At 47.3% G+C, this 15,922-nt stretch overlaps 1 protein-coding gene across 2 annotated transcripts in view; it reads left to right on the top strand.

The window, feature by feature from the left end:
- Window positions 1-15,847, top strand: part of ITIH2 (inter-alpha-trypsin inhibitor heavy chain 2) — a 42,815-nt gene extending 26,968 nt beyond the window's left edge. Inside the window, exons 17-23 of one of the 2 annotated variants that reach the window (XM_083572617.1) lie at window positions 7,182-7,304; window positions 9,012-9,098; window positions 11,273-11,386; window positions 11,558-11,756; window positions 13,187-13,359; window positions 14,519-14,630; window positions 15,305-15,847. In XM_083572617.1, the coding sequence (XP_083428743.1) occupies window positions 7,182-7,304; window positions 9,012-9,098; window positions 11,273-11,386; window positions 11,558-11,756; window positions 13,187-13,359; window positions 14,519-14,630; window positions 15,305-15,452 (956 nt within the window). In that variant the 3' untranslated portion in view covers window positions 15,453-15,847. The remainder of the gene's footprint in view (window positions 1-7,181; window positions 7,305-9,011; window positions 9,099-11,272; window positions 11,387-11,557; window positions 11,757-13,186; window positions 13,360-14,518; window positions 14,631-15,304) is intronic. The other variant, XM_083572618.1, reaches the window with a different exon arrangement.
- The last annotated feature ends 75 nt before the right edge of the window (window positions 15,848-15,922 follow it).

Below are 15,922 nucleotides of genomic sequence, written 5' to 3'. Positions count from 1 at the left end.
TCTGCGCCCCATCCCGAGGGACGAAGGTAGGGTGAGCAAGGATTACTCACCTCCGTAACTGGTGCTGTGCAATGCCAGGTCTATAGGCAACAAAACCGCCACCCTGCGAGACTTCTTCACCTCGCAGGGGGTTGACCTGGCTTGTGTGACGGAGACCTGGGTGCGCGAAGGGGAAACTGTTACCTTACGAGAGATGGCGCCCCCGGGTTTCTCCGTCCTCCACCAGTCACGGACTGTGGGCCGGGGGGGAGGGGTGGCATTATTAATCCGGGAAGATTGTTCTTTCAGGGCTCTACCATCGCCATCGATCCCCAGCATTGAATGTGTTGGCCTAGTGTGGGGCTCCGAGGTGAGCTTGGCTGTCTGGCTGGTGTACTGGCCACCTAGCGCACCAGCAGCCACCCTGTCAGGCCTGCTGGAGGCGGTGGCCGGCTGGGCCTTGGAGTTCCCTAACCTATTGGTATTGGGGGACTTCAACATCCATGCTGATGCCATTCCCTCCTCACAGGCTCTGGACCTGGTGTCTTCCATGGCGACACTAGGGCTCTCCCAGTTTGTTTCGGGCCCCACACATCAAGCAGGCCACACGCTGGATTTGATCTTTGGCGCCGGTATAGATGTGATCATGTCTCCTTCGATGAAGGTGCCATGGTCTGATCACTACGCTCTGAAAGCCAGGATTGATTTTCCACCCCCACCCTGCTTAGGTGGCGAGCCAATTTGGGCTCGCCCGCAGAGGCTGATGGACCCTGATAGATTCCGTCAGGCCTTGCGGGACCTTGCTCTCCCTGGCGGCTCATTGACTGAGCTTGTTGAGGGCTGGAATATCCAGCTCCTAGCAGCCATCGATGAGATCGCACCTAGGCGCCCTCTGCGACCCCGCAGAAACTGGGCTCCCTGGTTTACCGAGGAGCTTCGGGAAATGAAGCGGGACCTCAGACGGCTAGAGCGAGTATGGCGGGGTGCCCGTGACGGAGCCTCAAGAACATCTTATAGGGTTTTTATGAAAAAAATGGCAGTGAAGGCCGCTAAGAAGTCCTACTTCTCGGCCTCCATTGCCTCCGCTAGCTCTCGCCCGGCACAATTATTTAGTATAATTAGGTCTTTAACGTCCCTTGAAGGACAGCCAAATTTAAATAACAATTTGACACACAGCTGTGAGGCATTTGCGAGCTTTTTTGCGGAGAAGGTCCTGTTGCTCCACCATGACCTCCCTGCCAATTTGGATACAATAAGGGAACTGGAGGCCCCTCGACTGTCCTCGGGTCCAGTATTGGACCACTTTGACCAGATATCCCCAGCCGATGTGGACAGACTCCTCCGAGCTGGAAAGCCCACCACCTGTCCTCTTGACCCGTGCCCGTCTTGGCTGATTAGAGCGTGTCCAGACGAGGTGCGGGCCCCCCTGGGTGATAGCATCAATTTGTCCCTTGGCACCGGGATATTCCCAGGGGAACTGAAGGAGGCAGTGGTGCGTCCGCTCTTAAAGAAAACATCATTAGATCCCTTAGATCTATCCAATTACCACCCGGTTTTGAATCTTCCATTCCTGGGTAAGGTGATTGAGAGAGCGGTTGCTGAACAGCTTGGTAGGTTTCTGGATGAAACATCGGCTCTCGATCCATTCCAGTCCGGCTTCTGCGCTGGTCATGGGACCGAGACGGCTCTGGTCGCCCTAACAGATGATCTCTGCAGGCAGCTGGATCGAGGCGGGTCGGGGCTGCTGATTCTTCTAGACCTGTCAGCAGCCTTTGACATGGTCGATCACGAACTCCTGGACCACCACCTTGCCGACGTGGGGATCCAGGGCACAGTCCTTCAATGGCTGCGCTCGTTTCTCTCTGGTCAGGGACAGAGGGTGGCACTTGGGGGGGAATTGTCATCACGCCACTCCTTGGTGTGTGGAGTGCCTCAGGGTGCGATTCTCCCCTGATGCTTTTTAACATCTTTATGTGCCCCCTCGCCCAGCTTGTCCGGAGTTTTGGGCTGGGTTGCCATCAGTATGCCGATGACACCCAACTCTATCTCTTGATGGATGGCCATCCTGACTCGGCCCCAGACACACTGACCAGATGTCTGGAAGCTGTGGCTGGATGGTTACGTGGGAGCCGGTTGAAGTTAAATCCTTCGAAGACAGAGGTCCTCTGGCTGGGACGGGACGATATGGGATTGAGGGGGCAACTCCCATCTCTTGCGGGGGTGCAATTAGTGCCAGCATCGTCCGTTAAGAGTTTGGGTGTAATCTTCGATACCTCCCTCTCTATGGAGGCGCAAATTACAGCTATAACAAAGGCGGCATTTTTTCATCTCCGCCAAGCTAAGCAGTTGGCCCCTTATCTCTCTCGCCCTGACCTAGCCACGGTGATCCATGCGACGGTCACCTCCAGACTGGATTATTGTAACTCGCTCTACGTGGGGCTGCCCTTGAGACTGACCCAGAAACTCCAGCGGGTGCAGAATGCCGCGGTGAGACTCCTTATGGGGTCTTCGCTGCGAGATCATATTCATCTGGTACTATACCAGCTGCACTGGCTCCCGGTGGAGTACAGGATCAGGTTTAAGGTGCTGGTTTTAACCTTTAAAGCCCTATACGGCCTAGGACCCTCGTACCTACGGGACCGCCTCTCCTGGTATGTCCCACAGAGAAATTTACGGCCTGCAAATAAAAACATCCTGAAGATCCCAGGCCACAGAGAGGTTAGGCTGGCCTCAACTAGAGCCAGGGCTTTCTCGGCCACGGCTCCAATCTGGTGGAACGCTCTGTCACAAGAGACTAGGGCCCTGCGGGACCTGACATCTTTCCGCAGGGCCTGCAAGACAGAGCTGTTCCACCAGGCCTTTGGTCAGGGCGCAGCCTGACCCCCTCCTCTGGCAATCTGCACAGAATTTTGCTTAATGGTTGCCATCAATTTGATTTTAATTTGATTTTAATTAATTTTATAATGAATGTTTTTAGAACGTTGGATTATTTTGATTGTTGTTAGCCACCCTGAGCCCAGCTTCGGCTGGGAAGGGCGGGATATAAATAAAATTTATTATTATTATTATAGCTTTTTAGAAGAAAAGGCCTTTGCAAAGTAAAGAGGAACTCAGTAAAAACAGCTTCAAAGAAGCCTCTTCAATTTACACCCCCCCCTTTCCCAGCCAGCTGCTTTTCCCATTAGCTCTTGCCCTTTAACTTTAGGAAAATATGGCTAGAGTCTGATGGGAGGCACATGGTATTATTTTCTGTTAAACAATAAATCTTACTATTTACTAACTCTTAATTAGTGTTTTTGCAGCTTGATTGTATTCTGTAATATGTAGGGTCAGTATAACCTTTGCTCCCAGCCTGTATTTCCCTTTTACAACTTTGAGAAACTTGTCTCCTGTTACTGCTATAAATCGGGGGGGGGGGGTCCTTTTCAGGAGGATAAACAACTGCCAAAGTACTTAGCCAGCTGCTTTCTGCCTGGCATGAAACATACAAACATTTGCAAATATATATCTTTAAGCTCATTTTAAAATACAGGCCTTGATCAGATGCCTCAAAACTGTTCTTAACCTGAGGTACCACTTTAGCTAATGGGGCCTCCCACTGCCGCCGTGTGAATTCTGTTCTCATCCTGAAGCAAAGTTCTTAACTTGAGGTACTATTTTTGGGCTAGGAGAGTCTGTAACCTGAAGCGTCTGTAACCCAAGGTACCACTGTATTGGGGGGAAAAGAGGATTTGAGCAAGCAACATCGACACTGCCCTGTGCTCAGGAATGAACCCAAACAATTAAAGCCCTGTATTGCAAACAATATCAGTAATATCCAAGGCAACACGATGACTAAGCACAACAATGCAATGTCAATATAAACTCTTTATGTAATCTATACAATATATAATCATCAAGAGTGCATATTTTGTGATTTATAAGATTTCTGTTTATTTGGTTTTGCAGAGAGTGCATATTTCGTATATTTCATACTGTTTAATGTTCTGTATAGGTTATATAAAGAGTTTATATTGGCATCGCATTGTTGTACAGTGGTTAAGAGCGGTAGTCTTGTAATCTGGGGAACCGGGTTCGCATCCCTGCTCCTCCACATGCGGCTGCTGGGTGACCTTGGGCCAGTCACACTTCTCTGAAGTCTCTCAGCCTCACTCACCTCACAGAGTGTTTATTGTGAGGGAGGAAGGGAAAGGAGAATGTTAGCTGCTTTGAGACTCCTTAGGGTAGTGATAAAGCGGGATATCAAATCCAAACTCTTCTTCTTCATCATCGTGTTGCCTTGGATATTACAGGAATGAACCCAGGCAGAATCTGGCATTCATCAGCTGTTCTTCACCAGATATTCATTTCTTGTGGCAATCCGGTTTAAATCCTTTGCTGGATCTTGGGGGTTTTTGCAGGGGAAATGGAAGCGAGAAGTTGAACTGGTCTGGTCCCAGTGACCCTACTGGCTGAGCTTTGCAAGGTATTGTCTCAGCAAGGAGGCGGGGGCCATCTGAGAAATGTAGGAGCCAAATGAGCTGGTAAAAGAAGTCTGATTATTGGCCCATTCGGTTCAGTGTTGTCTACACTGACTGGCAGTAACTCTCTCCAGACTTTCAGGCGGGGTTTAAAGGACCATCATCTGACTTCTGTTAAGGGTTTTGAACAGTGCAGAATCGGCACCATTACTGATGCCACAAAGTCATACGTAAGAAATCGATTCTTTTAGTGTGCCCTTTGGAACTCCCCGCCTATTGATATCTGGCAGGTGTGTTCACTGTACTCTTTTTGGCATATTTCTGTTTTAGACAAGCCTACCTGGGCATCTAGAATGCTGGTGTGTTCTTTAGTTTATTGCTGCTTTTCATTTTTTTGAATGTTCTGTCTGTTTTCACTCATAATTTTATTGATTTGTCCTTTTTGTAAACTGCTTTGAGGTTGTTGTTTGCAATCAAGCAGTGCATATGTTTCATGAAATTAAAAATAAATAAACAACGGAACCCGCTGAGCTTTGCCCACAATGGGGCACCCAGTTTTGTCTGAGTACTGCTGTTTAAAAGCAAACGTGGGAAAAGCCTGACTAATTGTATGCAAAATGGTCCAGATACAAAAGTATTTTATATGTATTGAAGAATCAAGTCCCATGTAGCCCTGCAGTCCTGCAACATAATTTCACAAGTATTAACACATACGCGTTTTATATGTGTATATGCCTTGTTGTTATGCATCTTTCAAAGTGCTGGTTTCTTTCAGGATAACTGGAGTGTATAATATTATATGTAACATAAGGGGTATGGCAATGCATGCAATATGGCAGAATTGTTTGTGTTTCTAGCAGAGGTGATTTAAGAAACACAGGCATGAAAAAACTTGTTTCTCATCAGGCTCTTGAGTTGTGATGGGAATTAGGGGGGGAAATTGACAACTTAAGTACATTGCCCTATATAGTTTTAGAAGGCCTTTATAATACGGCTTTCTTTATTTATCTTGTAAAATGTGTACATTCATGAGCATAGCTAGGGGGGCAGGGGGGCAGTTGCCCCCCTAAATCAAGTAAATACCGTATTTACTCGAATGTACTGCACACCTTTTTTTGGCCAAATTACATGGCAAAAATTAGCATGCACATTAGATTTGATGGCGCATTAAATTCGATTGCAAGCTTGAAAAACACCGCTGACATAGCAAATGCTTTCTGGGTTTCAAGGTTTTGAAAACTGAGGTGCGCGTTAGATTCGATGGCGCATTAGATTCACGTAAATACGATAAATAAAAATACTTAAACTAACCGACCAATCACTTGGCAGATAGCTGGGTTCTCTCCGCCCCCCCCCCCAACATAGATTCTGGCTACACCAATGTGTACACTGGTCAATTGCGAAAAAGAAAGGTTTATGAGGCACAACTCTTCCTTTTCTCACTGTCCTGACCAGGGCCGTCTTTACCCGGGGTGCAAGGGGTGCGGGGCACCTGGGTGCCAAATTCTGGGGGCGCCAGGTGCCCGCCGCTGAATCCGCCTAAGCTCTTAACTATCTCCCTCCAGGATGTCCAACCGGTCCACCGTGATCGCTGGGTCATTTCCGTTCTCTTTTGCGGAAGAGCTGCAGTATCAATGTATCTGGCGCCCCCCTCTTACATCAAAATTTGGGGGCACTGGGCGGATCTTTGCACCCTGGCGGTGCATATGCTAAAGACGGCCCTGGTCCGGACACACCCTTACAGTGGAGAGAAGGATTCTCTCGCCAGGTGTCTCTGTGGTCATGCATTAAGGCAGTGATGGCTGGTGCCCTTTGAGGCTAGTTGGGTAGAAGGCAGGGAGACCAACAGCAGCTGGAGCCAGAGGCAATGTCTTAATTCTAGTTTTTCCCCTCTTCTGCCCTGCTGAGTTCCACAGGAGCCACACTGAGACTAAAGGGGAAGAAGCCAATAATAATAATAATAATAATAATAATAATAATAATAATAAAATTATTTATACCCCAGCCAAGATCGGGCTCAGGGCAGCTAACACGATCAAAAACAATTGATTAAAATACAACTTAAAAACAAGATTAAAATACATTAAAATGCAGCCTCATTTCAGTAGAAACTCAAATCAAAAACTTTTGGGGGATGAAAACATCAAATCTTCACCAAGGCCAACTATCCAGACTGGTCCTACGTGGGCCAGAAAAAAGCCAGGGAAGTCCCCAAATAGGAGCTCCATCACAGAAGGAGAAAGGAAAAAGGAAAGAGGGGGAGGGGATCAAGTTGATTCCAAGCCAAAGGCCAGGCGGAACAACTCTGTCTTACAGGCCCTGCGGAAAGAAATCAGATCCTGCAGGGCCCTGGTCTCATGAGAAAGAGCGTTCCACCAGGTTGGAGCCAGTGTTGAAAAGGCCCTGGCTCTGGTTGAATCTAATCTAACTTCCTTAGGGTCCGGGACCCTAAGCAGAGCAAACCCTCCATAGTGGTTGTAAGTAAGGAGGCAGAGCAACAGGTGAACCGAGGGAGGGTTGGTGAAGCAGCGCCCCATTGGCCCAAATGGACCCGCTTCTACTGCTTCAAAGTTTGTACTGCTAACTCCTTTTTTTAAAAAAAACAAAACGGCTGCGTTGGGCACATTTGTGGTAACGATGCAAATGTTAGAATGAGAGCTGCACCATTAAAGCGAAACCCAAATGCTCTATGGACAATGCGCTAATTGCACATGACAGTTATCTTCTGGTTTATCTGAACAGGATCCTTAGTTATTGGCCCAGCACCGACTGACAATTCCATCCCATCTTGGGCGAAACCTACGGTGAAACCTCAGGGTCCGTTAGCTGCTGTCATGGGTCCAACTATTTCTGCCATACATGCAGGTAATAGATGTTGGACTCTTTCCCTCCCCCCTTTTTTTATCACCATCTGGGTTTCCTCACTTCAAGGTGGCCGTGTGTCCTCCTTTATGAAGGGCAGTCCTCTGTCTGAAGGGTTGTTGGCCCAAATCTAGATACAGAACCAGAGAGAGCATCAGGAGCATTAAAACTTACTTCTCTACTGCCGTCTGAGCATCTGCTAATTTAGAAATAGTTACTGTGATTTAAGGGATGCGGGTGGTGCTGTGGGTTAAACCACAGAGCCTAGGACTTTGCCAATCAGAAGGTCGGTGGTTCGAATCCCCACAACAGGGTGAGCTCCTGCTGCTCGGTCCCTGCTCCTGCCAACCTAGCAGTTTGAAAGTACGTCAAAGTGCAAGTAGATAAATAGGTACCACCCCGGCGGGAAGGTAAACGGCGTTTCCGTGCGCTGCTCTGGTTCACCAGAAGCGGCTTAGTCATGCTGGCCACATGACCTGAAAGCTGTACATCGGCTCCCTTGGCCAATAAAGCGAGATGAGCGCCGCAACCCCAGAGTCGGTTACGACTGTACCTAATGGTCAGGGGTCCCTTTACCCTTACTGTGATTTAGATGCATCTTGTCATAATGGAGGAAACTGTGATGAGGGGCCTTGTCTAGCTGCTCAGACTGCAGCTACGTCCGGGTTTTCCAACACATTTTGCTGTCCAGTTCCCATGCTTCCAGGAAAACCCATTGATTGACCATTGACACTTAAAGTATTATGATGCATTCTGTTCCAGTGCTATAAACATGGGCCATTTTTTAATGAGCATGGGCCCATTAAAAAAAAAAGACACTTCAAGAATTAATTGTATTTGTTTGGGTGTTGTTGTTGTTGTTTTAAAAAAAACAGAAGCAGCCATAACTAAGAAATATGCAAGAATTATGCCTGTGTTGACATAAGAACATCCCTCTTTATATTGTGCAATAAGGAAATTTTTATACAGGCAACATAAAACCAGGGTTTGTCGTTGTTGCATAGACCACTGATATCTTTGAGATAGGACATTTTATTTTGCGTATTTCTTACCCTGATATATCCCCCATAAAGCATTAGCTTTTAGGATAAATTAAGAAAACAATGGGGACGCGGGTGGCGCTGTGGGTAAAACCTCAGTGCCTAGGACCTGCCGATCGTATGGTCGGCGGTTCAAATCCCCGCGGTGGGGTGAGCTCCCGTCTTTCGGTCCCAGCTCCTGCCCACCTAGCAGTTCGAAAGCACCCTTAAGTGCAAGTAGATAAATAGGTACCACTTTATAGCGGGAAGGTAAACGGCGTTTCCGTGTGCTGCGCTGGTGCTGGCTCGCCAGAGCAGCTTCGTCACGCTGGCCACGTGACCCGGAAGTGTCTCCGGACAGCGCTGGCCCCCAGCCTCTTAAGTGAGATGGGCGCACAACCCTAGAGTCGAACACGACTGGCCCGTATGGGCAGGGGTACCTTTACCTTTACCTAAGAAAACAATGCCCAGCCATGAATGAAGATGGCAATTAGTGCGTTACTAACGATGCGGTTGGTTCTAAGTCATCGTTCTATGGCCAACGCCTCCAGTATTGCCAAGGACACCTTTGCTGCGGTGAGTAACTGAAACGCAGCTGCGGTTTCCATTCTGACAATATTTCCTTCTTCCAAAAAGAGACTGCTGATGATCAGAAGGATAATTGTATTTCCCCGATCTTCTCCCACAACAGGACCTTTACTTTTAGGCCAGTCCAAGCCTGGTCATTCCAACACATCCTTGGGCACAAAGAACCTACCTCAAAGCGGGATACATGCAGGTAGAAGATACTGTGCTGGATTTCCATCTTACTGTCTCTGAACTCAGCTGGGAGAAGGGCATGGGCAAAACTAGAAATAGTTGCCTCTCTGGCGCCACCTACTGTCAGTCTTCCTGCTTTCTGCCCTTGGCTCTGGCGCCACCTGCTGTTCATCTTCCTGCATTCTGCCACCACTGTACGGGGGTGAATGTGAACATGGGATCGACTGAGTTTTTAGGGGGTTACATTTGAGTAGGGGAAAGAGTGTCTCTTGGTTTCAGCCTGGGGTGTACATGTTCTCTTTTTATTCCATATCCCCAGCTAAACCAGGGGGCGTCCCACTGACATAAATAGAAATGATGCGAGGAAATCGGATCTTTCCATGTGTTGCAATAAATCTGTGCTTTATTTAATAAATCTATGGGGGGAGAGTGTGGAGTAATAATAATAATAATAAATTTTTATTTATACCCTGCCCTTCCCAGTTCAGAAAACCGGGCTCAGGGCGGCTAGCAACAAATTTAAAACACTTAATTGATGCAACGAAAAACAGCATAAAATATAGTATAAAACGTGAATAACAATAAATTATTGTGGGGTTTAAGCTAGTCCAGCAAAGTTGGATGTGCTTTGTCTGCCCATTGTCTAATCCAGCACTGATGGGTACACAGAGAGGAAATATTTAACCCTCTTCCTTTGCCAATGAAGCTCTCCCCCACAGCTGCTACCCTCCGCAGGAACTTGGGGGGGGGGGGGGGGAGGAGGTTTCAGAAGCATGGAAAGGGTTAACTCCTTGCATGCCACAATCCCAATTCTTTTTTGCATCTGTGGCTGCTATAGTTAAAGAACACCGGACACATTAAATGATTCAATGCAATTAACATCATGCGCTTTTCTGTTTGGTCCTAAAATCCAGAGAACAATTTAACGGATGCTCAGGCTGGGGTTTTTTGGTCGCACGTTGCAGAGGAGTCACATATTCTAACAATTCGAAAGAAGGAAGTCCCTTGCCACTTCCCAATAGTTTTGTTTTCGGAGGAACCACAGTGGTGCATAGACAAGTCAGTTGACTCAAAACTGGGTGTTATTTGTAAAGCGCTGGAGCGAAAAACTCCAAGATCAAGTTGGTGGTATTGAAAGTTTGTTTTCTCTTAGAGCTCCCTTTGGGGTGGGGGTGGGGGATTGTTTTCAATTACAGTGGTACCTCGGGTTAAGTACTTAATTCGTTCTGGAGGTCCGTTCTTAACCTGAAACTGTTCTTAACCTGAAGCACCACTTTAGCTAATGGGGCCTCCTGCTGCTGCCGTGCCGCTGGAGCACGATTTCTGTTCTCATCCTGAAGCAAAGTTCTTAACCTGAAGCACTATTTCTGGGTTAGCGGAGTCTGTAACCTGAAGCGTATGTAACCTGAAGCGTATGTAACCCGAGGTACCACTGCAATGCAGTGTTTGGAAATAGCGAAAACCCATTTGCAGGTGCGATGTGTGTCGCACAGGGCATGATTTAAGAGTGCCATTGCGGGGTGTAATTCATGATTGCTCTGTGTATTCTCTTTTGCAGTTCAGTTTTGAGATCAGCCTGTCTGATTCTCGCCTCTGTCTTTGCCCTTTTGCCATTGCTTTGGGCAGTGATTCCCAAAGTAGGGGGTACTGCCCACCAAGGGTCAACACTGTTACAGAGGTGGAGGTGGGGTGGGAGGTGCCAAGAGGCAAGAAGGGTGGCAGGGAACTCTGCACATGACTAACAGACTTTACGAAGGCGGCATCACTGAATCAAGCTCATCAGTTTCGTTGACTTAATTAAACTAAATAGCTTTAACTGGATTTTGAATGAATGGTCAATTGATTGTTACTGTTTCGGGTTTTGTTGTCTTGTTACTGTGGCTTCTGCTATTCTAGTTAAGGCTTTTTACAGGGTAGGGGGCGCTGCGGATGAGTTCATGGAACCAAGGTTTGGGTGGCCCAAAAAACGGTTTGGGAACCATTGGATTAAGAACTTCTTAGCAAACGATTGACAGCTTTAGGAAGGACCTCAATGCAAATTTTGTGAGCTGCCCAGAGTGGCAGGGGTACAAATTATTATTATTATTATTAATTTACATTCTATTGCATAAGCAATGGAAGATTTTTTTACTTAGTAAATACTTTTGGTACTCACCCGTGCACCGATCATACACCATTTGTTTCCTTCTGCAGTCGACAACGATCCCCACTTCATCATCAACCTGCCGAGGCAGCATAAGAACATCTGCTTCAATATAGATTCCGAACCTGGAGCGATCCTGAACTTAATTTCAGATGCCAAGTCCGGTAAGGGAGAAAAAGTGCCGTTCTGCAGCTATTTTGCGCATTTGGAAACAGTCATAGAAACACAGGATTTCAGGGGGTTGAAATGGTAAGAGACCACAAAAAAGGCCAGCCTGGATTGCAGTCCGTCTGCAGAAACGCCAACACTGCTTCCCTTCTCTTTCTCTTTCGTAGGGATTGCTGTCAATGGGCAGCTGGTTGGGGCCAAGAAGCCCTTGAACAACAAGCTGCACACCTACTTTGGCAAGATCGGGTTCAATTTCGAAAAGAAAGGCTTGAAGATTGAAGTCAGCTCCAAGGGCATCAGCTTGAAAGATGGCTCCTCCGCCACATCCCTCTCCTGGTCCAATTTAGGAAGCCTCATTCGAAGGAGGTAATAGGAAAATTGGATGAGCATCAGGGCTTCCCTAGGCTTGTTGATCTCCTTATGTGGGGGAGAGTTATTGTACGTTGTGTGCCCCAGCAGTGATCTGCAGCTTGCCTCTGTGGGTTCCTGAAATTTAATTGGAGTGTTTGCATCCCAACCCACACCCACCTGCCCTACACCTGGTGGTGTCATAAACAGCCTCAGGTGTGGGGCAGGGAAAGAGACTTGCATGGCACTTTGTGAGCCCCCCCCCCAAATCAGCAATGCCACAATACAGATCTGCATTGGCTCCCAGTAGGTTTCTGAGCACAATTCAAAGTGTTGGTGCTGACCTTTAAAGACCTAAACGGCCTCGGCCCTCTATACCTGAAGGAGCGTCTCCACCTCCATCGTTCAGCCCGGACACTGAGATCCAGCGCCGAGGGCCTTCTGGCGGTTCCCTCATTGCGAGAAGTGAGGTTACAGGGAACCAGACAGAGGGCCTTCTCAGTAGTGGCACCTGCCCTGTGGAACGCCCTCCCTTCAGATGTGAAGGAAATAAGCAGCTATCTTCTCTTTAAAAGACGTCTGAAGGCAGCCCTGTTTAGGGAAATTTTAAATATTTAATTCTGTATTGTTTTTAACACTCGATTGGAAGCCGCCCAGAGTGGCTAGAGAAACTCAGCCAGATGGGCGGGGTATAAATAATAAATTATTATTATTATTATTATTATTATTATTATTATTATTATTATTAATATTATTAATTATTATTATTTTATTATATAAGGTGTGTGCTGGTTTGTAATCACACAGCTCAAAGTTGGAATTAACTCTTTATCAGCAAAGACACAGACTTGGTTGAGTGTCAGGCCTAATGAGCAGAGCACCTCATTCCTGGTGCTCTTATTGCATGAAAATCAGTTGCCAAGACTGAAAGTCCCATACTCCTCATAGCTGTTTAAGTTCACTACTCTAGCCACTTCACCAAGGGTAGTCAACATGCAATCCTCCAGATGTTGTTGGACTACAATTCCCATCAGCCTCAGCCATCACAGCCGGGAATGATGGGAGTTGTAGTCTGTCAAAATATATGGAGTGCACTGCATGGGCTATCCCTGCTCTACACCAGGCACCCCCAAACTCGGACCTCCAGATGTTTTGGGACTACAATTCCCATCATCGCTGACCACTGGTCCTGTTAGCTAGAGATGATGGGAGTTGTAGTCCCAAAACATCCGGAGGGCCGAGTTTGGGGGTGCCTGCTCTACACCATATGGCTGCGGCTGCTCTTTAGATGATGACGCCATGTTGCAACCAAGATAGCGTTTGACAGGTTTACTGGACACGACAGCTAGATTCTGTTTGGTTCACAATGAGACGACCAAAGCCCAGCCAAATGCGTTTCTGAGGACTCAGAACACACTACTCATGCATCTACTTGCCGTTTCTCCTAGAGTGCTGGTCTCCGTGAAGAGCGACAACAAAGTCAATATCACGGTGGATGGGGACTTGTCCTTTGTGGTCGTGCTTCACCGTGTATGGAAGAAGCACCCAGTCAATGTTGACTTCCTGGGAATCTACGTCCCTCCTGCAAGCAACTTCTCCTCCAGTGTGCACGGCCTGATCGGTAAAGTCTCCTTGGAGGCAGGGAGCGGGGTTCAGTGCTGCTTGTTGCTGTATATACATGGGTCCTTGAGAAAGCGATGAGCTTTAGGGAAAAGAGGAAATGCTCAAAACCAGGGTGGATGGAAGTTAAAGATGGTGGTTCCCCTTTGTTGTTGTTTAGTTTAGTCATTTAGTCGTGTCCGGCTCTTTGTGACCCCATGGACCAGAGCACGCCAGGCACTCCTGTCTTCCACTGCCTCCCGCAGTTTGGTCAAACTCATGCTGGTAGCTTCGAGAACACCGTCCAACCATCTTGTCCTCTGTCGTCCCCTTCTCCTTGTGCCCTCCATCTTTCCCAACATCAGGGTCTTTTCCAGGGAGTCTTCTCTTCTCATGAGGTGGCCAAAGTATTGGAGCCTCAGCTTCACGATCTGGCCTTCCAGTGAGCACTCAGGGCTGATTTCCTTCAGAATGGATAGGTTCAATCTTCTTGCAGTCCATGGGACTCTCGAAAGTCTCCTCCAGCACTGTAATTCAAAAACATAGGTATCTAATACCTCATAGATACTTCATAGGTATCTAAAGCCATTTGCACATGTTGCCACGCAACCAGTCCATGCAGAATGTATGAATCCTATATATAGAAATGAACAAACCAGTGATATTTTAGGGAGCAGGCTAGCAGGTGGGGTCCATGACTTACGTCATAGGAGCCTACACAACACAAAACACTGTTGCTGTATGTAGGTTTTATTTTATTTGTTTTTTATCTTATATTTTGGAAATGTACATCCAGGGGTTTTTTCCCCTTTAATTTTTTTGGGGCCCCCCAAGAGAGTGTGGCCCTAAGCTATAGCTTGTTTAGCTTACACGTAAATCCAGACACTGAGCCATGGCCCTTCCAACCTGTGGTAAGTGTATATGGCACACGGGGTTAAATTGGCTACATTTACAACAGGTCCCCGATCCCACATCATTTTCAATGTAAAACAGATTGGGGAAACAATGGCTATGCTAGATCTGCAACCGTTATGACTCCCGCCTCCTAATATTTGGGGGTTATAGTTGTGCAAGGGGTAATCCTCTTTAACGAGTGTTTCCAAGTCTACAAATGCACTTGTGGGGGGCACACACAGCCCCCCAGGACCGCCTAATGTCAAGTGGTGATTCTCCTCCCCCAGGGCAGTTCATGCTAGAGCCAGACGTGCACATCTATAATGAGCGGCCTGGACAAGATCCGGGGAAAGCTGATGCTACCATGGAAGTGAAAGGCCACAAACTCACTGTCACCAGGTAAACCACTTGAGTTAGCTGAAACCAAAGCCTCTCAACCTCAGAGATGCTCAGAATGGGATGTAAAGATGTAGTTTTGCTTACAGTGAATCTCTTTGTTCATGGTTTATTGTGGAACAGAATGGGGCAAAATTTCACACTGTAGCGAGGAGGAAAGCTGTGAGTTGTGTACAATATAAAATCCAACCACACGGCAGGTTTTCTTCAGGGTCCTCCCAAGCTTTGGGAAACACGTAGTTTACGAGTTCTTTTTTCAGCTGAACTCCACATATTTTTATACTGAATCAAAAGTTCCAAATCCTGCAAGGTTTTCCATTTCGGGGAATGGAGGTTCTGCCAGCCACCAGCACCCATGTCAAGAGTTCATGAGAGCTGACACTTTTCAACTGATTGTCCCATAGATTTAGTAAACAAAGCTGTTGTGAAGTTAGATTGGGACGTTTTGAGTATTTTGGTCATTCGCTGACAAACCAGCCTCCAGACTTGGGCAGCCCCACCACAGGTGAAGAAAGGTTCCTCTTTTTTGAAACCCTGAAACGGTTCTGAAACCGTTTCCCCCTAACAAACAGCATCCTGGCAACTGCAGATTAGTGAGGGAGATGAGAAGACTATTCTTCCATTCAGCTTTGTTGCATGCCAGTGGTTTTATTTATTTGATTTTGCTTTTCCTACAGAGGTGTGCAGAAAGACTACCGCCTGGACCGTGTGTTTGGGACTGCTGTCCGTTGCTGGTTCGTGCACAACAGTGGGAAGGGCTTTCTCGACGGTCACTACACAGATTACCTCGTCCCCACTTTATACAGCTATCCGAAGCATCCTTGAAAGGGTGGGCGGGCCTAAAGCAGAGGCAGGAGATGGCCAGCATCTGATTGGCCAAGGCTCTTCTCCACCCACCCCGCTGGCGATTTGCTTGTGAACCTGTCTTTCCAGGTGAAAAGCCCTGGCAGGCTAGATGCAGCCTGCAGATCCCGCACTGCCCATCCCAGCACAATGAAACCTTCTCCCCGCTAAAGACAGCAAACATCTCTCTGCTCATATCTAGGGTCCTCCCCATAACCTTTCTGGGTGTCGTGGAGAAGCAGAAAAGCAACTGGCATGCATTGTGGAGTTTGAAAATAAGGCCAAGTAAGATATGGCCATCATATACATATGAAGATTAGTCATCCTGGTAGGAAAAATATATTTTTCAAAGAGAATAAAAATCTTCCTTTTGGGGATGATGTCGTCTGTTTCATTTCTTTGGCGAAGCCTCCAGGGCTTCCACCACTGCAGCTGGGACAGAAGTCACACGG

Source organism: Podarcis filfolensis (assembly GCF_964270895.1).
Source record: "Podarcis filfolensis genome assembly, chromosome: 10".
Lineage (NCBI taxonomy): Eukaryota > Metazoa > Chordata > Lepidosauria > Squamata > Lacertidae > Podarcis > Podarcis filfolensis.
This window is presented reverse-complemented; position numbering and strand designations above follow the sequence as displayed.